At 42.7% G+C, this 26,046-nt stretch overlaps 1 protein-coding gene across 2 annotated transcripts in view; it reads left to right on the top strand.

Moving 5' to 3' along the window:
• glg1a (golgi glycoprotein 1a) overlaps positions 1 to 15,206 on the top strand; it is a 54,216-nt gene extending 39,010 nt beyond the window's left edge. For both annotated transcript variants that reach the window (XM_078256412.1, XM_078256413.1), the window contains 10 exons: positions 287 to 404; positions 788 to 880; positions 1,611 to 1,748; positions 3,418 to 3,541; positions 3,663 to 3,805; positions 7,535 to 7,636; positions 9,958 to 10,065; positions 10,445 to 10,565; positions 11,879 to 11,985; positions 14,054 to 15,206. In XM_078256412.1, the coding sequence (XP_078112538.1) occupies positions 287 to 404; positions 788 to 880; positions 1,611 to 1,748; positions 3,418 to 3,541; positions 3,663 to 3,805; positions 7,535 to 7,636; positions 9,958 to 10,065; positions 10,445 to 10,565; positions 11,879 to 11,985; positions 14,054 to 14,221 (1,222 nt within the window). In that variant the 3' untranslated portion in view covers positions 14,222 to 15,206. The remainder of the gene's footprint in view (positions 1 to 286; positions 405 to 787; positions 881 to 1,610; positions 1,749 to 3,417; positions 3,542 to 3,662; positions 3,806 to 7,534; positions 7,637 to 9,957; positions 10,066 to 10,444; positions 10,566 to 11,878; positions 11,986 to 14,053) is intronic.
• The last annotated feature ends 10,840 nt before the right edge of the window (positions 15,207 to 26,046 follow it).

Below are 26,046 nucleotides of genomic sequence, written 5' to 3'. Positions count from 1 at the left end.
AAAAATATTCTGAGCTCAAAGGCGGAAAATAAAACTAACTAAAAAGTGTTTTTGTAAATGATGGCAGGTCAGTATCGTTCCCTAAAACTCCCCCTGAGGTTTTCAGCTCTGTTTTTCAGAGGAAGACTGGTGACTGAATTATAACGTTAGCTGCCAACAGACTTTTTCCACCTAGTAGTCCAGCAACGACAAACAGACTCTCCCATCTTCAGCGGGGCGTTCCTGACGTATTGTATGAAGTAGATGTGAGACTGTGTGTGTAACCTCTTGTCTTCCTGTCGTTCAGGGTGGACGTTGTGATCTGCCTCAGCACCACGGTGAGAAACGACACCCTGCAGGACGCTAAGGAGCAGCGAGTGTCCATCAAATGTCGTAAACAGCTTCGGGTGGAGGAGGTGGAGATGGTACGTTCACTGACACACAGCACAGTCAGTCAGCGGTCTATCTATCTGTCGATCAGACATGCTCTGTGTGTCTGTGAGTGAGTGTGTGTCGGATTTCCAAGAACAGGAGAAATCGGAGCAGAAGTTTAGTAGGATTGATGTCTAGCGTCTTGTAAAGCAGACCGACTTACCTTTTTCAAACATTTGCAAAACCTCAGCAGACCAACAGCAAACAGATCTTGTTTAAAAGTTTCTGCTCTTCTCTTCTGAGATGGTTTCATCTCTCTTGAGATGTGTCCGAGTTTCCTTTTCGTCTTCCTGCACAAATTCAAAGTATCTGTGTTTTCTTTGTGTCTGTGTTTCTCTGTAAACCCGCTAAATCCTCGCCCCGAATCTCTCTGCAGTCGGAGGACATCCGCCTGGAGCCGGAGCTGTACGACTCCTGTAAGCAAGACATCAACCGGCTGTGTCAGAACGTGGCCTTCGGCAACGCACAGGTCAGCCGCTGCACAGAGTTGTCGTTGTAATGTCCAGTTATGTTGTCAGCTGACCGCAGCATTTGGAGCCCATTTTATCAGGTAGAATTCCAGATGAAGGTATGGGGACTGAAAAGTGGTTAATAAAGTGAGTACAGGTGTGCAGTCATTTTTTATTTTATTTATTTGATCAGTTAATTTGTCAGGGACGATACATATAGGCATCGTTACATCTAAAGTGCAACCGATGCAACATATGGGTGACTTCTAGCCGTAGGCATATTTGCAGTCCCTGGTTAGGCTTTTAGAAATGACACACATGGTAAACCACTATAAAATAGACATACAAACTAACCAGAAGCAGACCAACAGGCAGTCACAGATGCATAAACACTAACAGTAAAGCAAACTTGACCAGCAGCCGCATACAGTACGTGCATAAAGACGAACGGTAGAGCAGACTGAGGCAGCACCCGAGATGGTTAAAGGCTGACGATTAAAGCAAACAATGATGTGGTTCATTCACAGTAAAAACGTTTATTTGGCAAAAAATACTTAATTGTGTACAAGAACTTTAACTGGAAATTTAAAACGTAAAAGTTTTTAAAACCAATTGCAGTTGTGATCTCTGTCTAGATATGATGCATCAAACAATCTTTCTCTGTCTCTGTCGCTGTGTCTCTGTGTCTCTCTCTCTGTCTGTCTGTCTGTGTGTCTCTCGGTCTCTGTGTCTCTCTCTCTCTCTCTGTAGGTTATCGAGTGTCTGAAGGAGAACAAGCGTCAGCTGACTCAGCGTTGCCACCAGCGGATCTTCAAGCTGCAGGAGAACGAGATGGTTGATCCTGAACTGGACTACCAGCTGATGAGAGTCTGCAAGCACATGATCAGGGTAGGTCGGGGAACTCTACGGCGTGTGGTCTATGTCATTACTTGAGAGCGTGATAAAACATGCTCCACACAAATTATATTATTTGGTACGGGCAGATACAGTGCTGCTCATGAGTTTAGGAACCCATGCTAAAGTTGACTAAAAAGAGGAATTCAAAAAATCATCTTTTGGAAATTGATCTTAATGCCTTAATTAAAAAAATTAGGAAAATCCATCCTGTAAGGACCCCAATTTTCTTTGTGAATGAATAATGTATCGTAAATAAATAAATGTTCTTCCTTAAAATACAGGGGGCATAAGTCAGTACACCCCTATGTTAGATTCCCATAGAGGCAGGCAGACTTTTATTTTGAAAGGCCAGTTATTTCATGGATCCAGGATACTATGCATCCTGATAATGTTCCCTTGGTCCCCCCATCATCACATACCCTTCACCATACCCCCACATCATCTCATACCCTTCACCATACCCCCCACATCATCACATACCCTTCACCATACCCCCACATCATCACATACCCTTCACCATACCCCCCATCATCACATACCCTTCACCATACCCCCACATCATCACATCCCCTTCACCATACCTAGAGATTAACATGGTTTGATTTCAGTTAGCCTAATAGCTGGTTTGATTTGCATTGAGAGATGATTTTATGGAAAGTACCCCATGCCAATCTCTAGGTATGGTGAAGGGTATGTGATGAAAGGTTGGATTTTTCCTATTTTTTTCAATTAAGGCATTAAGATCAATTTCAAAAAGATGATTTTATTTTTTTTTTTATTCCTCTTTTTTCAACTTTAGCATGGGTTCCTATACTATCCTAGCACCACTGTATTACTCTTCTCGCACCAATTAAACAATCGAGCAGCTGCGAGCATGGAACATAAACACAGGGAGAGGCAAAGAATGGCACCATGGTATAAAACTAAGCATCATGCGCACAGAGCAGCCCCCACCAGCCCGCGGGTGTCTGCTTTGCGAGCGCTGGAGAGAAATACGCACCCCCACAGGTCACTCTGCTTTCGAAGTTGATTTCTGCGCGCGTGAATGAACCTGACTTTTGACATTTTGGGGGCGAAAACCAATGGAGGCACTGCTCCTTCTATGATTGGTCACCTTCAAGGCGATCTCACCCACACAGAGCTCTTTAGCCTACCTTGATTGACAGCTATCATTACAGGAAGATATAATTTGCTCTAGAGCTTGTTTTATCATGATGCCATGGAAACCAGGATTCAAACATAGGGTTGTAACAGTTCCTTTATTCATGCCGAACCGTCACAGTCCAGCACGTGCAGAATACACATAATGTGGAACCAAAGTTCAGAAGCGTGAGTTTGTAGCAGTGTGCCGTTAGCAACATTAATCTGTGGATTATTTTCTCCATTGATCGATTAGTTGTTTGGTCTATAAAATATCAGAAAATGGTTGCTTCTGTGTGCGGTTACACCCCGATTCAAACACAACATGCTGAGAGTGTTTGAGCCTGGCGGTAATGTGTCGTCACATCTACAGTGTTCTGATTTGAATCATAGGAATTCTGACATATTTCAAGCCAATCTGTGAGCTTTAAGCACAGAACATATTGGACATTGATATGTATTAGTATATTGTGTTTTGCTCCTGTTTGTAACTGAGTTTCGTGTAAATGTGTGTTTTCAGCGGTTCTGTACAGAGTCGGAGGGAAAGAACGTTCTTCAGTGTCTGAAACAGAACAAGAACAGTGAGCTGATGGATCCGAAATGCAAGCAGATGATCACCAAGAGACAGATCACCCAGAACACAGGTACACACACACACACACACACACACACACACACACACACACACACACACACACACAAGCTCTCCACTCAGCTTAATTTACTGCCACCTAGTACAACTTCTGAAAGTGTGTGTGTCTGCAGACTACAGGCTGAACCCGGTGCTGAGGAAGGCCTGTAAAGCCGACATCCCAAAGTTCTGCCAGCCCATCCTGAACAAGGCGACGGCCGACAGCGAGCTGGAGGGTCAGGTCATCTCCTGCCTCAAACTCAAATACGCCGACCAGGTCAGACACTTTGCTCATCTTCGTCTTATCTTTCCTAAAGAGCCCCTATTATGCTCTTTCTATTTCCCCCATGTTTTAGTCTGTTATATAGTTTTTGTGTATGTTATAGATGTATAAAGTACAAAAAAAACAACACGTTTCACTCCAAAGGGAGCTTTCTCTCCCACAGACGGCACTTTTTCCCAACTCACCCACATTCCTGTTTGACATTCCTCAGTTAATGATGTCATTGATTGAGATTGCCAGCCCAGTTTCATCCATTTTTTTGTCCATTGGTGCGGCCTGATTAAGCACAGCCACCCACACCCGTCTCTCAGCCTCGTTGAGTAGCTAGCTAGCGTTACAACAAACCCCGGCCGCCCGGTAAAATCCAAAAGGTGACGTTGGCATGTGAAATAGACTGTGATAGTGTGGTAAAACCTGCTAACGTTAGCCGCTAATGTTGGCTTGCCAGCTCAGCGTTTAGCAATAAAAACTCCCATAATTCCACGTAACTTCCCTACGTCTTCAAATGTCTGTTTACACAATCCATTGTTGTGGTTGAGAGACCCCTAGCGGCAGAATACAATACGTACAATACGTACAATATGTAACTACATATTGTACGTTTAACGGGGAAGTAAGGGATTTGGTTCGCGGGGGTATTTTGGCGAGTGTAATGGTATTAGTTAGCAGTAGACTTAATTAACCCGGGGTGAGTCTGATGAAAAGTGCTGTGTCTGCCCGGTTCAACTCTGAGATTTTCTCGCATTGCGCAGCACTGTGAAGGAATAATCTCAAAGATTACTTTATGTTCTGCCTCTCACAGCAACTTAATACGATATAGTGTCTGGCTTTTGTTTGATATTTAGTAGGGATGCACCGAATCCAGATTTTTGTCGTTCGGCCGATACCGAATCCACTGGTTAAGATTCTGCCGAAACGGAATACCGAATCCTCGTCCCATCCTCAGTCCATTAACCCAGTAAACACATTAATGAAGCAAACAATTTCCACAGCAGTGTATTTTTCATTTTATTTTATTCTAAATGTAAAAAAGAAATAGGCAACATTATGCCAGGAAGACAAGTGGGAAAAACTATTTTGACAATTACCATAGGCCTATTCTGGCTGCTGTCTGTAGATTCCTTCATGCACAACTCGTATTCTTCCAGATGTTTCATACCAGATGTTGTAACAGCGGTGATGTTGTGTATTGTTTAGGGTCCTCGCCACCACCAGACTAATCAGCATTGCATTGCATTGAACATGTAGCTGGACTTGAATGGCCTTCTTTTGACTGAAAGTACTGCCAAACAACACTTTTTCTGCTCACGAGTTCCATTTCCACTTCCTCACAGCCTGCTGCATTGAACGCTCCACCTACGTAAACAGAAAGACGGACACACATGCATACATACGTACAGATACGTCTCGCTTTATTAGATAGACGATGGGGGATTTGCTGAGCTGGACGGAGAGACTTTCAGGAGAAGAAACTGATCTGCTTGTGTGTGAAGTGAAAGCGCGCGAGCTGATCATATCATACTATTTCACATTGTAATATTTTTATGTTTTCATCTTTTGCATGTTTGTGTGCTGCTGCGCGTCCCTGTGTGTGCGCCTAGGCTCGTGCACTAATGCGGTGTTAACTTAACAATGAAATGCTGCGTTACTGACTTTAGACCAGATTTGTGTTGGTCAATGGCACGATCACTAGCCGCTGTCTCAAGATAGCAATACGCCAAGAATGAACACACCTCCCTGTAAGACCAGCACGCCCCTGGGTGCACAGATGGGCGCAAGTGCATTTGCTATTTAAACTACATGGGTGCTGGCCGGTCTTAAACTAGCCAAAGACCCTTGCATCAGGGCTTTGCGCTGCGCCGGGTGCAAGATAGGGCCAAATATGTTATTTGAATATCAAAGCATGTACACCTATTCTAGTAGACCCTAAGAGTACAAATATTACGCTGAAAAGGAGCGTAATGTGTTACTTTTATGTACGCCTAGAGTTTTCCTTTCCCAAACGTAGCACACAACAGGAGAGTCTGCGTTCTCACTTACTGAATATTCCCGGTTTGGTTCAGGCGAGGAGTGGCGCCTGGGTAGAGCGTGCAAGAGGTTTGTATTTTGGTCATAAACAACTGAGTCTCTTGCCGTTCCTTGAATTTGTCTGGCGGTTTCAGTGTCGCCCCTTAACGACACAAGTTCCTGAATCTCAGCGTCTCTCCAGTTCAACATTTTCTTTGGCATCTTTGTGTAAATCGCCCTTCTTGTGACACTCGGATGTTTTGTTTTTTTTGGGGTTTTTTTTTACCCGGTTTTGCTCCAGCTGCATGATAGGAACATCATCAACACGTCCACTTGCTCGCTGGGAATTCCTCGCACTACGAGCTGCTCTGTTCACACATGGGCTCGTTTAAACATTACACAGGCTTTGTCTTTGTTTTAATGTCCGGTCCAACTGGTTGGAACATTTGCGTTCTCACACCCAGCTCCTCTGGGTAATGTCTAGAGAAGTTCAGGGTTACAGTGCTGAAGTTGATGAAGAACTGACAGAAAAGTGTACATTAGAACTGGGCAATATATCGATATTATATCGATATCGTGCTATGAGACTAGATATCGTCTTAGATTTTGGATATCGTAATATGGCATTAGTGTTGTCTTTTCCTGGTTTTAAAGGCTGCATTACAGTAAAATAATGTAATTTTCTGAACTTACCAGACTGTTGTAGCTGTTCTATTATTTGCCTTTAAGGTAATAAGTCATTATATCTACATTACTGATGATTATTTATCAAAAATGTCATATATTTTGTGAAAACACCAATAGTCAACACTACAATATCGTTGCGGTATCGATATCGAGGTATTTGGTCAAAAATATCGTGATATTTGATTTTCTCCATATCGCCCAGCCCTAGTGTGTATACATAATATTAAATCATGAACCATTCGATGCATCTAATACCAAGAACTCATAAAGACACTAAGGGCTCCTGTACACTGGCTGCGTGGCGTGTCTGTTTTTATTTCGGCTCCCATGTTAACAGGTTAGAGCTTGCACACTGCCTGTGTGACACGCACGTTGAAAACGTGTGCATGTTAGAAATAGAACCTATTTTTCACGCCACATGCAAGCGTGTTGGAAGCGTTTCCAGGCCAAATAGAATAGGAACATATGTTTTATGTCATTTTGACACGAATACATTTAATAAATGACATTTTTTATGTTTGAAAGTCTCTAGCTTTAGACATAAATGCAGATATAAATGTAATTTTAAAAAAAACAACTGTTGAACTCGTTTTAAAATTGTATTTCAATTGGATTCTGATAAAACAATAACATGGACTTTATTATCTCAGGAAAGGGAATTGAAATATAAATATATATATATATATATATATATATATATATATAGAAATATGTGCAAACAAATGTCAATATTTTTTGTGTTTGTACAAGATAAAAGAACACGCTATTATTTCATTTTATCAATGGGAAATGTGTCCAGACGAGGCTAGCAGCAGCAGCAGCGCGCGTCAGACACGTTTCTGGTGTGCAACGACATAGAAAACGCCACGCAACACAAACGCCACGCCGCGCCACGCCCGGCAGCGTGCAGGGAGCCCCTAAGTCTCTTAAATAAGAAACGAGTCATTGGAGTAATTATTTTGTGAAATTCAGTGATTTATTATTTAGTTAATGAAAATATTCATGCGTGTGTTTTCTGTGTTGCGACAGCGTTTGTCTCCAGACTGTGAGGCTCAGATCCAGGTCATCCTGCAGGAGTCAGCGCTGGACTACAGACTGGACCCCCAGCTGCAGATCCACTGCACACAGGAGGTCCGCACATTTCTGCTTTCTTTCTTACACACACACACACACACACACACACACACACACACACACACCCAGCAGAGGGCGCCATGAGTCCACACACAAACGCACCTCACATCACAAATGAAACATTTTTAACATTTTAACAGCTGAAATAAAAATGCATCGTCATTTATCAGCTTGTTATTAGAGAGGGAACTGAAACTCAGTGCATCAAGAATAGAGAACAGAGCAAACGGTGTTCACGTTTCTGTTTTAGGGGTAGGGCTGCAAGCAGCAAATATTTTTATTAATGTTTAATCTGCCGATTATTTTAAGCAATTAATGGTGGATACTTTTATCATAAGTATACTGTTTAGGGACTGTTGGTTATTTATTTCAGGGGCCACCGGAGGAGTTTTGGGATCTTTAGCCAAAATAGACCTGACCCTCCCTTCCCCTGCAACACATTTTGGATGACCCTCCAAAATGATTGGGGGAAAAAAGGGATGACCCTCCCTAATTATTTATTGATGCATTCTGTACCAGTTTGCACTTGGCAAAGACATCTAGATAGCTATTGTTTTTTTTACAGCCATGACATACGTGACTAAACCGCTGCCTTCTCATCTTACGTCACAACATTGTTGTGGAAACACAACAAGCATGGAAACTAAATGTACACTTCCTGCATTACTTCAAATACTAAGTTACTCCTCTAGTAAACTAGTATTCACATGAAGTAAAACATTGAGACCATTCAGCAAAGCACACTGGGTAACATTCAACACTGGTTGCTATGGACTCGTCACTAGGCTTCCTCAGTCATTGTATATTTTAGCATTTAGGTAAAGCTGCTGAAGCTGAACATTATCCAAAACTCCATTTCTCAGACGAGTGTCAATTTGGGAGCTTGCATGCTACCACTCCTTCCTTCTCAAATGCCTTGAAAAGGCTGTTGTTTATATATATATATATATAGAGATAGAGAGATATATATATATATATATAGAGATATATATATATATATATATAGAGATAGAGAGATATATATATATATATATAGAGATATATATATATAGATATAGATATATAGATATATATCTATATATATATATCCCGGCTGGTGCTGTCTGCGGCGCGAGCTTCGGCTTTTCAAAATAAAAGCTTGCGTCTGGTCCGCTATGTTTTTGTACGGTGTTTTGGATGTTTTTTATCTAAACAGTACGGCAATCATGCAAATGAGTAAAATTATTTTTTCATCAGATGTCTTGGTTACAACACGATGAAGCTAGCAAAGCAGTTTTGTGTTTATATGTGCGAGCGGGATTTATTCAGTTTGGGAAATCCCACGGTCGATTGTCTGGCTGACTAAACAGGGAGGGATCCATCTCCTAGAGATAGGGGCCGAGACTGAGAGAGCTACATGGATAAATATGCACCAAACAAGCCACTTTGAAATGTAGCTGTTGTCATGAATACAACAGTTGAGTGACCCTCCCCCCTAGACTAAAAAAGATTGGATGACCCTCCCCTCAACAAAGAATAAAAAGACATGACCCTCCCCTATTTTCCTCTGGTGGTCCATTCCATAAATACCGAACGGTCCCTTGTTTAATGTAATAGGAAGGACTGGACTCACCTGGAATCATTGACATGTTGCAATGTGTCCGTGTGGCCACCTGGGGGGGGGGGGATGATAACTCATTAATTGGCCGAGTTATCGTCCCCCTTCCTCATTGGTAGTCTAGGTGAAACCGGCTGCTGTGATTGGCCGATAGGACTACTTTGAAATGGCTTAGTTTTTGTCAGACAATATTTTGTAAACCTCCTTTACATCTGGAACTGTCTTTCCTCTGAAGATATCAAAACATGAAGTGACTTTAAACAGGCATTAAACGCACCGATCAAACCAGCTGGAATCCCAAAGTCATGAAAGGAAATATACAAACCGTATTGATATGAAAACATATAAAAAAAATGTCAATTACATGAAGAAAAAAGCTCTTGCAGTTCAGTTCCTTAACGCAGTCTAATCCGCCCCGTTGGTGCTGCTGGTCGAAACATCAAAAAGAGATTGAATTAGCCCGACCACCGATCTTGATGGAACCTGACGGGTGGAAATCGCTGCAGCTGATGCCACTAATGAGCAATTATCACAAGATGTAATGGGACTGCTGGAATGGAGCTGAGTGGATGAATAACTTTCAGTATGAAAATGATAACACAGATCTACAGGGAGCAGGTAGGGCCTCGGTGCCTTGCTCAGCGGAACTTTGGCAGCGCAAACAGATGTTAATGTGTGTGTGTGTCGGTCTCTGTGTGTGTGTGTGTGTGTGTGTGTTCAGATCTCCCGGCTGTGTCCAGAGGAAGCAGCAGCTCAGGAGCAGACGGGGCAGGTGGAGGAGTGTCTGAAGGTGAACCTGCTGAAGATCAAACAGGAAGGATGTAAGAAGGTAAACTGACCCACTGCTGCCTTCACTGACCACCGAGCGGGCAACGTAAATCACAGCGTCGTGATCTGTACAGGCACTCATGTATTTTCATTTCCTCTTCACCTCCCTCCACCTCTTCCTTCCCTTCTTCTATCCTCCTTTTTTCCTTCATGTTTTTCTTTTTCTGTTTTCTCCGTCTCTTTTTGCTCCTCACTGTCTTCTTTCCATCCACATCCACCATCTCTACCCCGCTTCCTCTTTTCCTCCTCCTATTCTTCTTTCCTTCTTTCACTTTGCCCCCTCTGCTTTTTCTTCCTCCTCTTTTCCCCCTCCTCTTCTTCTTCCTCCTCCTCTTTTCCCCCCTCTGCTTTTTCTTCCTCCCCCCCCCCTCCTCCTGCAGGAGGTGTTGAACATGCTGAAGGAGAGTAAAGCCGACATCTTCGTCGACCCCGTCCTCCACACCGCCTGCGCTCTGGACATCAAGCATCAGTGTGCCGCCATCCCACCCGGCAGAGGGCGCCGTGAGTCCGCACACAAACTCACCTCGCATCACAAATGAAACATTTATAACACGTGAAATAAAAACGCAGAGAATCAGATCGTCATTTATCGGCTTGTTGTTAGAGAGGGAACTGAAACTCTACGGATTAAGAATAGAAAACAGAGCAAAGCTTCGTTCGCGTCTTTCTCCGCCGCCATTACGGAACTACAACTCAAACTAGCGCACGACCTCAACGTCATCGCTCTCAGCCACTCCCTCTGTCCGCTGATTGGACCGGTAAAAATTTGGCCGGAGAAAACCCAAGAATATACCGTAAACCCAGACGGAGTAGTGAAGGGAAATGAGAAGGAGGTACGTAGGAGGGCGGAGCCAGGCTAAAGTTCCTCAGCAGAAGTTCTGCTATCGAGATGTTTTTTTAATGAGTATTTTGCTCAGAGACTTTTTTTTTTCCTTTTTATTGACACACATCAAGTCTATAAAAAATGCGGGGCGACCTCTAGCTCACCCGGTAAGAGCGTGCGCCCCATGTTGGCTGAGTCCTTGGCAGCGGCCCGGGTTTGAATCCGACCTGCGGCCCTTTGCTGCGTGTCGTCTCCCATCTCTCTCCCCCTTTCCTGTCTATCCACTGTCACTATCAAATAAAGGGAAAAGCCCCCAAAAATAATCTTAAAATGTCCGTTTATTAAGTTTTAATAAACAGGTTTGTTCAGCATCATTGTTTAAAACTAAGATGTATTCTAAACTATATAAAAAGACTGAATAGCTTCTAACCATCATGTGTAAATCATCTGACCGTAAACAGCGCAGCCACAAACCAACATGTTCTCTCCAGAAAAACGTGATTATGCAATCGCATAATTCAATGCATAATCAGCCAAAGTCCGCATATTTATGTGGCGGGGGGGGGGGGGCGCATTTTTACAAATACGCCGCACTTTCGCCACATAAATTGCCGATTTCCGTGCAAAATATGCGGGGCTTACATGATTTCATAATCCCCACATTTTCGTTGCAAAAAAGTCCCAAATATCTTAGCAGAAAGTTGAAAAATGTTGTTTACTTCACACAAGAGCAGCTGTTTCCCCCTGTTGCCATGCAAACGTTATGAAGTGACGTAATTACGCGACGTGAACATCATCGAAAAGCTGCAAACCCCGCGATGAAGCCACGATGGAACAGCAGTTTTTGCAAGTTCCCGCCTTTTCAAAGAAAAGAAAACGTGCCGCATAATCAAGGATTTTTGCCCGCAACAATCACAAAAAAAACCTCAGCAGTTTTCTGGAAGGACTGCTTCCTTAACGAGTGTGTGTCGTGTCGTGTTGTTTTCCTCAGAGATGTCCTGCCTGATTGAGGCGCTGCAGGACAAACGTGTTCGCCTGCAGCCAGAGTGCAAGAAGAGACTTCAGGATCGCATCGACATGTGGAGCTACGCTGCCAAGGTACAGTACAGCTCTTCCCCCTCCCCCCCCCCGGTCAGTGAACGCCTCTGAACACTGTGAAAACACAGCTGGGGACACCCTGGGCTCTCTCAGCGCAGAGCCAACGCAAACAGGCAGTTTAATCTCTGCAGGCTTTTTAATTGACTATTTCTGGTACTGGATATGAAATCCTCAAACACTGTGTACAACAACAACAACACAAACTAAAATGATATTATTATATCATTATTATTATTATTATCATCTGTTGGAGTACCGCATGTAGAGGTATGTGTTTTCTAAAAAATGAAAGATATTATTAAACTTTTGAAAACGTCCTGTTGTCCTCACGTCAGATTTGACCCATTGTCAGAAATTTGTCCCAAAAAAAATAACGTGGATGGTTCCCTACAACGCTTTTTACAAGTTAAATAATCAGTTCACTACTTTCATTTACTTTGGGTGTTTTAGTCCATTTTATAGCATTTCAAGAAAAAACAATTGATAAAAGAACTTCCCAAACACACACAATGTCACAAAAATGTCAAAGTGACAAAAAAGTGACATGTTTAAAAAGTCACAAATGTCAAGAAAGTGACAAATGTAAAAAAAAAAAAAAAAAGTGGACAAACGTTGACTAAAGTGATAAAAACATCGGGGGAAGCCACAAAAGTGTCATAAATGACGACCAAAATGTTGATAAAGTCAACATTTTGACTCAGAAAAACGAGTTGCAGGTCGACAGTAGAGATGGTCCAATACCATTTTTTGCTTCCTGATATCGATTCTGATACCTGAACTTATACCAAGTACTGATCTGATACCAGTGTGTCATATATTTTATGTTTTAACCGCTGTATACTACTATCCCTGTATGGATGATATGATGTATAACAGCTGTATACTACTATCCCTGTATGGATGATATGATGTATAACAGCTGTATACTACTATCTCTGTATAGATGATATGATGTATAACAGCTGTATACTACTATCTCTGTATAGATGATATGATGTATAACAGCTGTATACTACTATCCCTGTATGGATGATATGATGTATAACAGCTGTATACTACTATCCCTGTATGGATGATATGATGTATAACAGCTGTATACTACTATCTCTGTATAGATGATATGATGTATAACAGCTGTATACTACTATCCCTGTATGGATGATATGATGTATAACAGCTGTATACTACTATCTCTGTATGGATGTGATATTATTTCTATCTTTGTTGTCGGTCTGGCTCAGGTTAAACTCTTTGTGAAACATGAACGCCCCAGAACTTCTTCTTTTATTCTGCAGTTTGACAGTCAGTTATAACGGAAAAAGAACATAAATAAACTACTTTAACGTATTTTTTTCTTTAGGGCTTTATTACGTGGTATCGGATCGGTGCATTAACTCCAGTACTTAAAGTAAAGTAAAGCGTTATTTCTCAACAAATCATAAACGTAAAATCAAACTTTGCAAAAGCTGCTTTACTTTAGTCTTTTTTCATGTGTGTTGTCACGAAAAGCTGTGCATCCTTTTTATTTATTTAATAAATTAGCTGAAATCCAGTTTATTATCTGTTTTTATGTTTAACTATTTACTAAATCGATGTGATGAGCTTCTATTAAATCAGTTTCATGTTGCCATTTAATCTAAATTGAAGTGAACAAGCTGCATAAACTTTTGAAATGAATTGAATAAGAAGCATGAAATGGAGTTTAAAGGTTGATTTTATGTTGAAATGACTTTAAGGAGCAGTGAAACATCTGTTGAGAGGCTTTTATTTTTTTGAAGGGAGCTATTTTTTCTCCAAATTGAGCTCCGCAAAATCTAATTTGAAGTGGATTTTGTTTTGAAATCGATTGAATGAGCTCATTACATCTGCTCCAAGGGTCTTTTATTTTGAAATTGATAACTGAACTGCATAACATGATTTATAAATGAGCTTTTAATTTGAAATTGACTTAACAAGCTGCATCAAATCTGTTGGAAAAAAGGGACTTTTATTCTGGGGTTAATTGACTGAGCTGCGTGACTTCCTCGACTGACGTGAACGCCGCTGTCCTGTCCTCACTTCCTGTCAGGTGGCTCCGGCCGACGGCTTCTCAGACCTCGCCATGCAGGTGATGACATCACCATCCAAGAACTACATCCTGACTGTGATTGGTGCAGGTGTGGCGCTGCTCTTCATGGGCGGGCTGCTCTGCGGCAGAATCACCAAACGCGTCACCCAGGAGCTGAAGGACAGGTAGACCCCCCCCACCCCACACTCCGGGGTCAGGACACACCCACGGGAGAAACAACCTCGCCCCCCTCATCCCTCCCACCCCCCATCCCCCCCCATCCCCATCTCTCCCCCCCAACTCTCCACTGCAATCCTCAAAACACCCTTCGGCTCTTTGTTTCATCGCTGGAATGACATTGCCCACAACCCTGCAGACGAACGTGGGCTTGATCAGTGACTCACCTCGCTCTTCTTCTAAACTCTCTCCGGGAGGCCGGGTCCTGCTGCAGTTTTACCCCGCACTCACCAGATGTACATGCAGTATTACTCTGCTTGTTTTCCTTTTTTTTCTCCTCCCTTCTCTGCGGGGTAGGGAGGATTGGGGGGTGGAGAGGGAGGGGGAGGGGTTGTAAGGATATGGGGTCAGAGGTCAAGATATGGGTGCGAAGGAGTTGAATAAGATCCTATTAAGTGTAAATGTGTATAAAGTGGGATGGGAAATGCTCATGTATAGAGCAGTTAAATGACTCCAGTATTGAGTGTGTGTGTGTGTGTGTGTGTGTGTGTGTGTGTGTGTGTGTGTGTGTGTGTGTGAGAGAGAGTGTGTGAGAGAGACCACCATATTGTTCTAGTTTGTCATCCTGCTTGAAGAGTTTTCGGGGGTCGTTTGGCGCTGGATATATCTTCTTTTTTTTTTTTTGTGGCTGATGTGTGTTAGTTAGATTTATTCGCCATGGGACTGCCAGGCGGGCGGTGCCAACCAGCCAGCCCTCCACAGATGAGATGAAGAAAAGTGGACACGTCACAAACACTCTCAGCCGGCTCGCTCAAAAGCTCTTTTTACAGCAGGAAATGTTTTGTGGATGTTTTTATGACTTTCTTTCTGAAACGGCAGACCTGGCAACGTCTTTTTCCTTCTTTGGTTTTCTTTTTTTCCCAGCCCAACCCGTGCCATAAACGCACCACACACGTCCACCTGCTGCTCCCAGTTTTAAACAGCTTGCTCGGCATCACGTTCGCCTCGTGGAAACGCACCACGCTGTGACACGGAGCCAGGAGTCCTCGCCGTCTGCTCCAGGACACACTGGGCAAACTGGCTATTTTTCATGTAATCCCCCCCTAGTCATGAACTCGCAGAGCGGCCGCTAGTATCACGCTGGTTTGTACTGAAAAGCTGAGAGCAATGCAGGAAGGAAATCTTTTTACAACTAAAGAAAAGATTCTAGATTATTATAGAGATGTGAACAATTTTGTGTAAAGATGATACTGGAATCATTGCACATTTTGAGTTCTTTTTTATATCTATAAATATATATATATATTGTTTTTGTCATAGCCTTATTTATTTGTTTACTAATGGTTAAAGTTTTTTTTTCTATGATTTGAATGTTCTCTGGTTGCCTTTTTCTCCAGCAAGCGAGCGTCCCTCCTTCCCGCAGAGGTAGGGGGGGAGAATATGGGGGGGGGGAGGCAGGCGGCGACAGATGGCGACAGGTTTCGGCCTCCTTTTCGGGCATCAACCTGCTTCACGTCAATGTTTGCAGTAAACGCCTCTCTGGCGGGCAGGGTGAGTTAAGATCACTTTATTTAGGACGGCGGCACATCAGAAATCTACTAGACGCGGCGTCCTGACTCCTGTAGAGACGCTTTGTTCCAGGTCAGGCACGCAATCTGTGTTTCGGAGTAGCCGTTTGCGAGTCCGTGACATCGATGTCTTTAATGTGACGATACTTTGGGGATGACCACTGGTGCTTTCGTGCACCATCTGAAGCTGATCGGTAACGTGGATATGAGCAGAAAGAGGATTCATTTCACATTGCTTCATCTGTTGGACAAGTTCAGAAAGAAATAGTTTTGTGTGACTTTGTCGCACGCCTTTTTAAAGACGCAATTATCACGACGTTAGCGGACTTTTCACCACTTGGCCGGAACATGAAATGTATCATTTTTTTTTTTTTTTTTTTACAATAGTTAGTCCAGCCCAAAATGAACCAAAACCACAGGTGCGAAAGCGACTGAGGGAAAACCAAAATTCCACATGGTCTCACGTTGTCTGATATCACAAGTCTCGCATCAGTGCCAAGTCGGCGATCTCGGATGTGAGCAGAGGAAAGAGAAACACGCACAAAACAAAGACCGGATACCTAAACCCCAAACTGGACAACAAACGCAAGAAAAGTAACTCAGTGATTTAAGCCCAACGGTCCACTTACTGTCTTTTTAATCTCACGGCCTTTCTTGGGTGAATGGTGCCGGCTCAGGTGTTTGATTTCTGTACGACAAACGCAACGGGCTCGTGGATGTGGTCGGTCTGATGTGCTCTGCTCAGCCGGTAGCTTGATGCCGGCGGAAGAAGGCCAAGGTCGAGGTTTTTTTCCGGTGTCCCCGTACGTCAGAGTCGCGGCGTTGTCCAGCTTTTTGGTCTCCGTGTGAAGACAGAAACAAATTGTTGTTTATTTGTTGAAAAGGTCTGGATTCCACTCGGTGCGTCTGAACGGGGGGGGGGGGTCATCCCTAAATTCTTGTTTCAAATGCAGTTTGAATGGTAAAAAAAACCCCCAAAAAAACCAGTTCAGCCACTGTGAAGATATCAATGTCTAAAGTCGGTTAAAGGTGCAGTAAGTGATGCTCCGCAAAGATTGTTGGTATTTGAACTCATCTGCTAAACAAAGACGACGCTCGGCGTCTGAGCGACTTGGTCGAGTCTCTCCTCCCCCAGCTGGAGCCGATCATGTGTACATGTGTACTATACTGAGTGATGACATACTGTAATCTTCGTACCGTGCTGTTAGCCTCTACTGTTATTCTGTTTGCTTTTTCTAACCGTTGAAGCTTGGCGTGGCGAGCGCTACCCTCCCTGCTTGTAAATGAGACGTCCCGATTCGTTGAACTGCCTTTACGTTTATTCTTTCTCCATCTGGCGTCGTCTTTTTTTTATCAAAGCGTGCCTACTCGCCGTCCCACAGAGGGATCCCGCTGCTGTACAGAACATCCCAGAATCCCCTGCAGCACCCAGCAGAGGAGCGTGTGTGTGTGTGCGTGCGCGTGTTTGTGTGTGTGTGTGTGTGTGTGTGTGCGCGCGCGTGCTTGTGTGTGTGAGTGCTGCGTGTGCTGCCCACAGATTCTGGAGTGCGATGTCCAGATGGTTCCTCACTATTCTCGTTGTCCCGAGCGATGATGACTAGATTATTTTAATTTTAAGTTCGTGATGATTGCTGATTAAAGATCTTTTTGTAAACGATGTTTTGTGTCTGACTCCTGGTCATCTGATTTTATTTCTCCCTCCTGTCCACTTTTCTTTTCTTATTCGGTTTGTTCTTGTTGTTCTGTACAGATGAAAATTGGACAGTTTGTTAATAATAATAAAGTCTGCAAGGTTTCTATTCTGTTGTGTGGTGTGTTTATTTCAAAACCAAAAGATTTCTTCTCGTCAACACGTCATGTTCAGACTTAGCCTCAGATTCACTGCTAGTTTGTGTTTAGACGGAAACGATCTGAAGAGAAAACGCAAAAGTGGTGTTGCGTTCTCATTGGTGTCTGCGTGCATACGGTGACGCAGAAGTGTGTGATATCCATGTAGTATACACACCAGGCGGCTAGGTGGTAGTGTGAAGCACTGCCACACAACACCACCAAGGCCGCGCCTGCGTAGAACCTTCCTTCTACTTCTCTCTTTAGCAGCGCGAAACCAAAACATGTAGAAGCGAATAACAAAAGCTGACAATTTTGTCTGGAAAGACGAGGAGGTGGAGCTGCATGTTTGTCAGTCGACCGTGATAAGCCACAGCACAGCACCCACGGGAGCACCACCAATATCCTGAGCCTCGCAGCCCTTCAGCCGCTGCTCGAGAGCGAGAGGCAGCGGACAGAGGAGTCTGAAGCAGACCCTCCTCTGGCCGCTGTCTCTCTCTCTCTCTCTCTCTCTCTCTCTCTCTCTGTCTCTCTCTCTCTCTCTTCATCCGTACCGTTGTAGCCTACTCTGGCTCAAATGAATAGCCTCCATAATGTCATCGAACTATAACAACCTTATCCACATTGTCGAAATCATTTAAATATTGAGCCATTCGCCGTCGCCGTATAAACGAAAGGCACATCTGATCAAATATTTCGTCGTTTTCAACCGCGAGTGTCATCGTGTAAACGGGGTCTAAATCAACGAGCCACGCTGTTGCACTGGGTGACATGTTAGTTCACGAACACACACACACTGTTATGTAGTTTATTCGGACTCAATCCCACACACACTTAATACATCCATGACACACACCATCCCGATGCCACAAATACTCACTAGAGCACCAACTGTGGATTCATCCGCCGCTGAAAGTAGTTCTGGCAAATGCAATATTTCTTGTTTGATTAAAAACTACACTGACTCACTGTTTTAGGGAATTATTAAGACTTTTTTTTTTTTAACTTGAAACTTTATATTTAAGAAGAATATTTTGTTTGTCTTTTCATGGGATTAGTTGACCGTAAGAAAAATATACAATAATGGCATCTTATCTTCTAAAGGTTGTGGTTGTAACAGCTTTTCATAGGTTCATTTCAGTCTGGTAAGTACGGAAGAGGATTAGGGCCACGTGAAAAATGTAAGTCAGAATTCTGTAGGTAAGACTGTTGCCAGAGCTCAACAACTAACGTGGTGAGTACAACATTATCGTTACTACTTGAAAACTAGAATCAAATAAGACCCATGTTGTAATAAACCACATTAAGAGTACTCTCTTGATTTATCTTTGCATTTGTCTGGAATGTTTTAGTGAAATTGAATCTGATGCAGCAGAACCAGATACCAACACCAGATATGATGTGAGTTGCGCATGCGTCACTTTGCGACAAGTAGCCTCCAAGAACCTGCTAACGACAGACTTCTGTAACGTCGATACAATAAAAAATGGACAGTGGACATCGGTATGTCTTTTTTTATTCTACACATTCTTCCTTGTCAAAACCTCCTGCCTGCATTACCCATAATGCAACTTTACTTTGCCGTCAGACAGCCCTTTACGGCAGTGAACTGAACCTGTTATCTTTGCTGTCTTCAAAGCCACCAGACTCCTTTGACACGAACAGTCATTTTACCTCACATCACTTAGTGTGTGTGTTGGATTTGATATAATGTGCAAAATAATGTTATTTTCACTTGGTGGTATAGCAAATGTGAGAATTTATTGCTGAAATATGGTCCTTTCTTTGTGCTTTTTGGCCGGTTTAATTAGTTTATTTACCTGTGTGTAAAGTTGTTTGCATTTCGTCGTTATCTCAAGGAAATCAAGCATTATTTTCCCTTGCTATCTTTTACCGCATAGTAAATTCTCAGCTTCCGTATTGCAAGTCTTCAGCCCTAACGTAAAGCCCACGGCATGCCAAACAATCATCTGTGTTTGTTTATCTTTTGGGCTTTTCCGCTCTTTAATTTTTGACAGGACAGCTAGGTGAAAAAGGGGAGAGAGAGGGGGGGGGAGACATGCAAGGAATCATCACAGGTCGGACTCAAACCCTGGACCTCTGCGTCGAGGCATAAACCTCTCCGTATACGTGCGCCTGCTCTACCCACTGAGCCAACCCGGCCACTGTCAGATAATATGTGATCGGTGTGTCATGGCCTTCAACGTTACTCCCTTAGAACAGATCATCATGAGACACGTGAGGCTTTAATCTCATTTTCAGAAGCAGAGAAAAAACATGAAAAATACGTTACATTTCATTTCATTGTTTATCTCGAACAATCAACAATGTCGCAAAAAAAATAAAAAATGAAAACCCCAAAATTCAAATGCAAACAATCAGAATTTACCAAAGACAAAAAAAAATAATAATAAAAAAGTATAAGTAAATAAGCAAATAGCTTATTAGGTCCCGCCCCTACTTCACAATATCATATTATTACAAAACAAATAGAAATGCAAATACAGCATATCATCTTTCAGTACAATAACTTACAACAATATACAACAATACCTTTACATTACAATTCTGTTCCTATGTTTCGGTCTGACTGGTCAAGTACTGATGTCTTTAATGTATTTTTGAACTGAATGATATTATGGCTGTTTGATGTCATTGTTCAGTCCATTCCATAAGGTCATAACACACGTGCTTTTAACAGCAGTTCGCACAAGATCTTGTTTGAACATACAACGTCCTCCCCGTCTCTTTCATTAAACATTGCACGTATGTTACACGGTCAATTCTTTTCTTTAACTTTAAACATAAATTGTGCCATTTTGAATGTAACAATGTCCATAAATTTCAGCAAATGTTAATTCAAAAACAGATGATTAGTGTGCTCATCGTACCCCGTTGTGAATTATTATCCCAATTGCTCTTTTTTTGCCAACATGACAGATAATGTAAAATTTAAACAACAATTCACATATCACGTTTTACCTGCTGTTCAAATACATAGACACCATGAAGATATAATCAATAATCTAATAGTTAACCAAAGGGTAGCCCCTACATTCTATCAAATCTAATAATAATACCTTTTACTTGCACGTTACATGGTACTCACAGACACTTTACAGTAAAACCAGCACATTTATATGTATTTATTGAACTCAATAAATGTTAAGAAGAATACACTTTGACATGAATGAAAACAATCTTAAGTTATTTTTAATTTATCATAGAATACCTGCACTATATTCTGGCTATCGGCCATCATTTGTATAATAATCAAAAGAGAATAAGTTTCGGGCACCAGTCTCCGTAGAAGGGAAGTTGGTAGCCCATGCCTTAATTCTGTCTGATAATCCGAAGGTCTGCTGTAATAGTAACTTCATTACGCCGTGTATAGTGGCGGGATATACTCAAAACACATAATCCAGTATTTATTTACCTAATAAGAACACACACTACTTAATCCAACTAAGCATTAATGAATGAAATACTGGAGTAGATAAAACAATTGATTATTAAGATGTTAATAGCAAACAATGAATTATTTTTTTTGACAAACACGCCACTGCAGCTGAGATCTAAGAAGAGAGAATATACTAGAGAACCCTAAGAATATATAGTCCTAGTCCTATATAGACCCAGAGAGCATCAATAGGCAGCGTTGTAGTACTGGAGATTGGTCTCGGTCTCAATACTACTTTTTGAAGGTCTCGTCTTGGAATCGCTTCTTCAGCGCTTCGTTCAAACTCAGTGGATCAGGGTTTTTTTTGGGGGAGGGTTTACACAGAATATTTTTGTACAGTATATCTCAGATGTTTTCTTTTTTGTTTGTATACTGTAGATGTCTCCCAATCACAATGACGACCAACATCGGGACAACATAGTGACACATTTCTCTGACAGAGATTTAATAAAACCTCTCAGGATTATCAGGAAGCTGCTGTTCCTCTCCTCTTGGTCTCACACTGGTCAGATCTTCAGACAGGATGAGTCCTGGACGAGCAGTGTTTGGGTCCAGGATCACAGGAGTGTAGGAGACCATCTCCTTCATCTTGTTCCAGATGTTGAAGCTCAGGTTGCCCAGGTGTTTGGCCTCGTCTGTCAGCTCTCCTGAGAGCAGCTGTGGATCATCCAGCAGGGGGCGCTGCCGGACTCTTTCCACTGCAGCCTTGTAGTTGATCAGGAATGAGACGTCTTCAGCTCTCAGCTGCTCCTCTGTGGCTCTGGCTGAGTCTGAAAGAGCTGCTATCTCTCTGTTCTTCTCCTTCATCCACTGACTCTTCTGCTCCACTTCCTCCCACAGTGCAGCCAACCTGGCCTCCTCTTCCTCTTCTAGAAACTCGTGAAGCGTCTGATACTGCTCCTTAATCTGCATCTCTTTGCGTCGGGCCTGGACCTTCATGTGATCTGCTGTTTGATCACATTTTACTTTAACTCGTTGAAAAGCCTTTAACTTCTCCTTTGAGTGCTCCAGAGTTTTCTGAAGTGTCTTGCGTTTTTGCGCAGCTTCATCGATAGGTCTGATTGTGTGGTTGGTGTGTTTTTCCGAATCTCTGCAGATGGCACACACTGGCTGCTGATGGTCCAGAGAGAAGAGTTTGAGGTCCTCAGAGTGCAGACTGCAAAACGCCTCTGAAGCTCTCTGGTCTCTCTCCTGTAAGAAAGTCTCACACAGGTTCTTTAAAGCCACGTTTGAAGCTGGTTGCCTCATCGAAGAACTTCTCTTACAAGCTGGACACTTCATAAAGGCTTCATAACAGACAGGACAGCAGAGATCTTCTAATCTGGAAGCCATTAAGTCTCTTAATTAAGCAGGAAACCCAGCAGATCAGCCACTCCCTGTGCCCTAAACGTTACGTTCACTTTGAGTCTTCGTTCTTGTAAATCTCTGGTTCAGTTTGTGGACTCAGCAGCTGGTTAAAGTGGTAGTACTCCGGTATTCCCTCCTGTAGCTGTCCTCTCTCAGTGGTAGTGGTTTTAGTCTGAAGGTAGCTCCTTTTATGCGTCTCATATTGGGTGTGTGTGTGTGTGTGTGTGTGTGTGTGTGTGTGTGTGTGTGTCCCCTGGTTTGTCCTGGTTTGTCTATTTTGAGTCAGTTGAGGGGCGGAGCTTTATCGTTACCATTTGTCAGGTTCTAAACTTCTTCTTTTTTTGTATGCGTTATGTCCCCGTTAGATACTTCTTACTTCCGTCTATGTCTAAAAATCCCCAAATGAATTGCATCAATTAATCTCAGCGTTCAATTTCAATTCCTCATTTTCTCCTTTTATACTAAATGAAAATCATGATTTGGTCATTTCCTACAAATGTCATGCACCTGGACCTCTGGCCCCTTGACACAGAGAGGACACTGTGACCCTGACAACAACAAGAACAGGCATACCAACCAGACAAAGAAGAAATCTAGAGAGGAATGAAGACAGTGGAGTGGGTGCTTGATTGTCTGGGTTGCAGATGTGTGTGTTTGCATGAACAGGGGAAGTAAAACTGCCGGTAGCAACAGAGAATAAGAAGAATCACAACTCTGTGAGTCAATAAATACCCAATATCAGCGTGATTGCATGTAGATTTGCATTTATATTGTTGAAAAAGCGTTGCATCAGGTGTTTTTTCCTTATTTCCTTCAATCATAACTATGTTTTTTTGTTATTGTGTGACTTTGGTGAATCCCAACTAAACCTTAAAAACACCAAAGTCACACAATAACACAGACAAACTAACCGACAGAGGCAGCAGTAGAGCAGCAACTCCCGTGTTCTGCGAGGTAAAATGACTGTTTTTGTCAAAGGAGTCTGGTGGCTTTGAAGAGATTAGAGATAATGGCTTCAGTTCCTCGTCGTAAAGGGGCTGTCTGACCCTGATTCTGAGCTGAGCTCCCACAGAGAGAGGATGAGCTCCCATGAGAGCAGTAAAATCATACACCTGTTGGGGTCTCTAAAAATCATCAGCACCATTATTTAAATCACAAATAAAGCACTTTTCCCAAACACACGGAGCTCTGAAGCAGACCTGTGCAGTGTCCACTCTCGCTGTAAAAATAGAGACGAGCAGCGCGCCTTCCGTCCGTAGTCTGTGCAGCTTCAGGTTCATAAAGGTGCTCTGTGCTCTGCTGTCGACATGCTGCTGCAGATGTGTCGCGTTTGAGCTCCGTGTATTTCTGTAGTTTCGGTTTTCCACCTCCGTTGTAGAGCAGCGTTCAGCCACTTCCCTAAACTTTGTCTCATTCAGAGACCAGAGTCTCAAACGGGGCTCTGAGTCTGTCAGACGGTCTGAGATCTACCGTATCAGCAGAGCAATCACGTAATGCACAGCAGGCTATGGTGCAGTTGGATTATTTTCTGAAATATAGTGACTTTATTCTTGTAATAGCCTATTATCACTTTATTTTTCTCAAAATATCACGACTCCTCCAAATCTCAGAGAGCACAGATGAGATATATTTTGAATGTGCACAAAGTTTTGAACATGAGTAGTAATCTTGCTCAAACACATCTGGTTTATTAATCCATTAAAGTTAATTAATGTATCATTGAGGTGAATAATTGTCATATGCACATTTCAGGAGGTTAATTCCCCAACAAAAGATGCAAAAGAGAAGGGAGGAGTAACTGATGCTGCATGTGTGGTGACTCAGATATAATAAGAAAAGTTGATCCAAAGGAGAATAAATAGATGAAAGCAATACAGATTTCCTGAGAGCCTTACTGCTAAATATTCCATTATGTTTTATATTTGGATTGTAATCTGTGTTTCCCTTTACATAAAGATATTACATAAAGATATTTCCAGCATACATTGATTCAGAAAAGATTTAAAAAAAAGATGAAATCATAATTTGAACCCTGCGCTGGGCGCATCTGGGCTGCGTTCCGGTTTTGTTCCGTCCTCCGCCACGCGCCATACCACACCGGGAGCGTCTCAGAAGCGGAGCGTCTTGCTGCCCGACTCACAGATTATATCGTGTAAGTACTTTACAGAACAAACAGGTGTTTACTAAGCTAGTATCTACCAGTGGTGTAGTCTACGTGATACGCAGGTATACCCAGTATACCCACTAAGAAAGCTCCAGGATTTCCATATACCCACTTAAAGATGCTCAATGACACGCAACAACATACTTTCCATTATATTTTTGACATATTTAGAATTATCATCTGTATTTTTTTTATCTTCGCATAGGCTAAACAAAGGTATTTCCACTATAATTAGTGCATAAAAGTGTATCAGAATGCAGGAAATGAAGTCTTTGACGCTCAAAATGTCCCTGGTGGAGGGCACCCAGACTTCCCAATATGATATGCTCCCACCCAATGTCCCATTCTGGCCCATATATATATATATATATATATATATATATATATATATATATATATATATATATATATATATATATATATATATATATATATATACATATATACAGTACAGTATACCCACTGCAATACATTAGACTACACCACTTGTATCTACCTTCCACTCCAAGCACTCCTACAGTTAAACTCAATGCCTTGTCTTTTCTGGCGTTGTCCTGAAAAAATAGATCTGCGATGTCATATTATGTTATACCATCTCCAAGATGAATCCCTCATTGTCAGTGGTGTTGTAGAGGAGACATATACGATATTGGGGTAAACTGACTGGATGGTCTCGCTGTTTTACTTCCTGCCCGGCTGTCTGAACGGCCCGCGGCTCGCGTGAAAATAGACCTGGCACGTATCTTTAAGGGAGCGGACCAGAGAGTAGTGTTATGCGCGCTTCCAAAACGCAGCGCAGATGCGCCCAGTGGAAAATAGGGGTAACAGCAAGGTAAAGCAGTGAAAATATTCTAAATATAGCGTACACCTAAACTGATATAGATGTTTTTAGGTGTCTTAAATGCATTTAGCTGCTGCCCCCGTCCACATCAGGACATTGTTTAAGCGTGATTTATGCTTCTGCGTAAAATCTACTCCGTGGCTACGTAGTAGGTACGTGGGAACACCGACCCTACGCCGGACCCTATGCTGGACCCTACGCCGGACCCTACGCCGGACCCTACGCCGGACCCTACGCTGTGGCCTGACGTGCACCTCTCAAAAAATTTAACTACACGTCGCGGTGACTCGTGTCTCTCGGCCGTAGCTTGGTAGCGTTGCATTTCCCCCCCCCGACTCATATCCTGGTTCTCCTTCTCCTTAAACAACGTGAAATCAAGGAGAGGGTTAACTTCTCCTGCTCCAGATTTCCCACCGTGGTCAGAAAGAACAGGGGAGACTCTTTGTTTCTCTCACTATGACTCACTACTAGAGTCACTACTCGCTCTGAAGATAATCACCATCACTCTCTCACTCGCTCCACCACACACACACACACACACACACACACACATGCTGGCCCGCGAATTTACGAATCCTACTATGGCCATGCCAAGACCCGCCCTTCAATCATTACTATTGGCCAGGCGTC

Source organism: Sander vitreus, chromosome 8, assembly GCF_031162955.1.
Source record: "Sander vitreus isolate 19-12246 chromosome 8, sanVit1, whole genome shotgun sequence".
Lineage (NCBI taxonomy): Eukaryota > Metazoa > Chordata > Actinopteri > Perciformes > Percidae > Sander > Sander vitreus.
The sequence above is the reverse complement of the archived record's forward strand: the minus strand, read 5'-3'. Positions and strand labels throughout refer to the sequence as shown.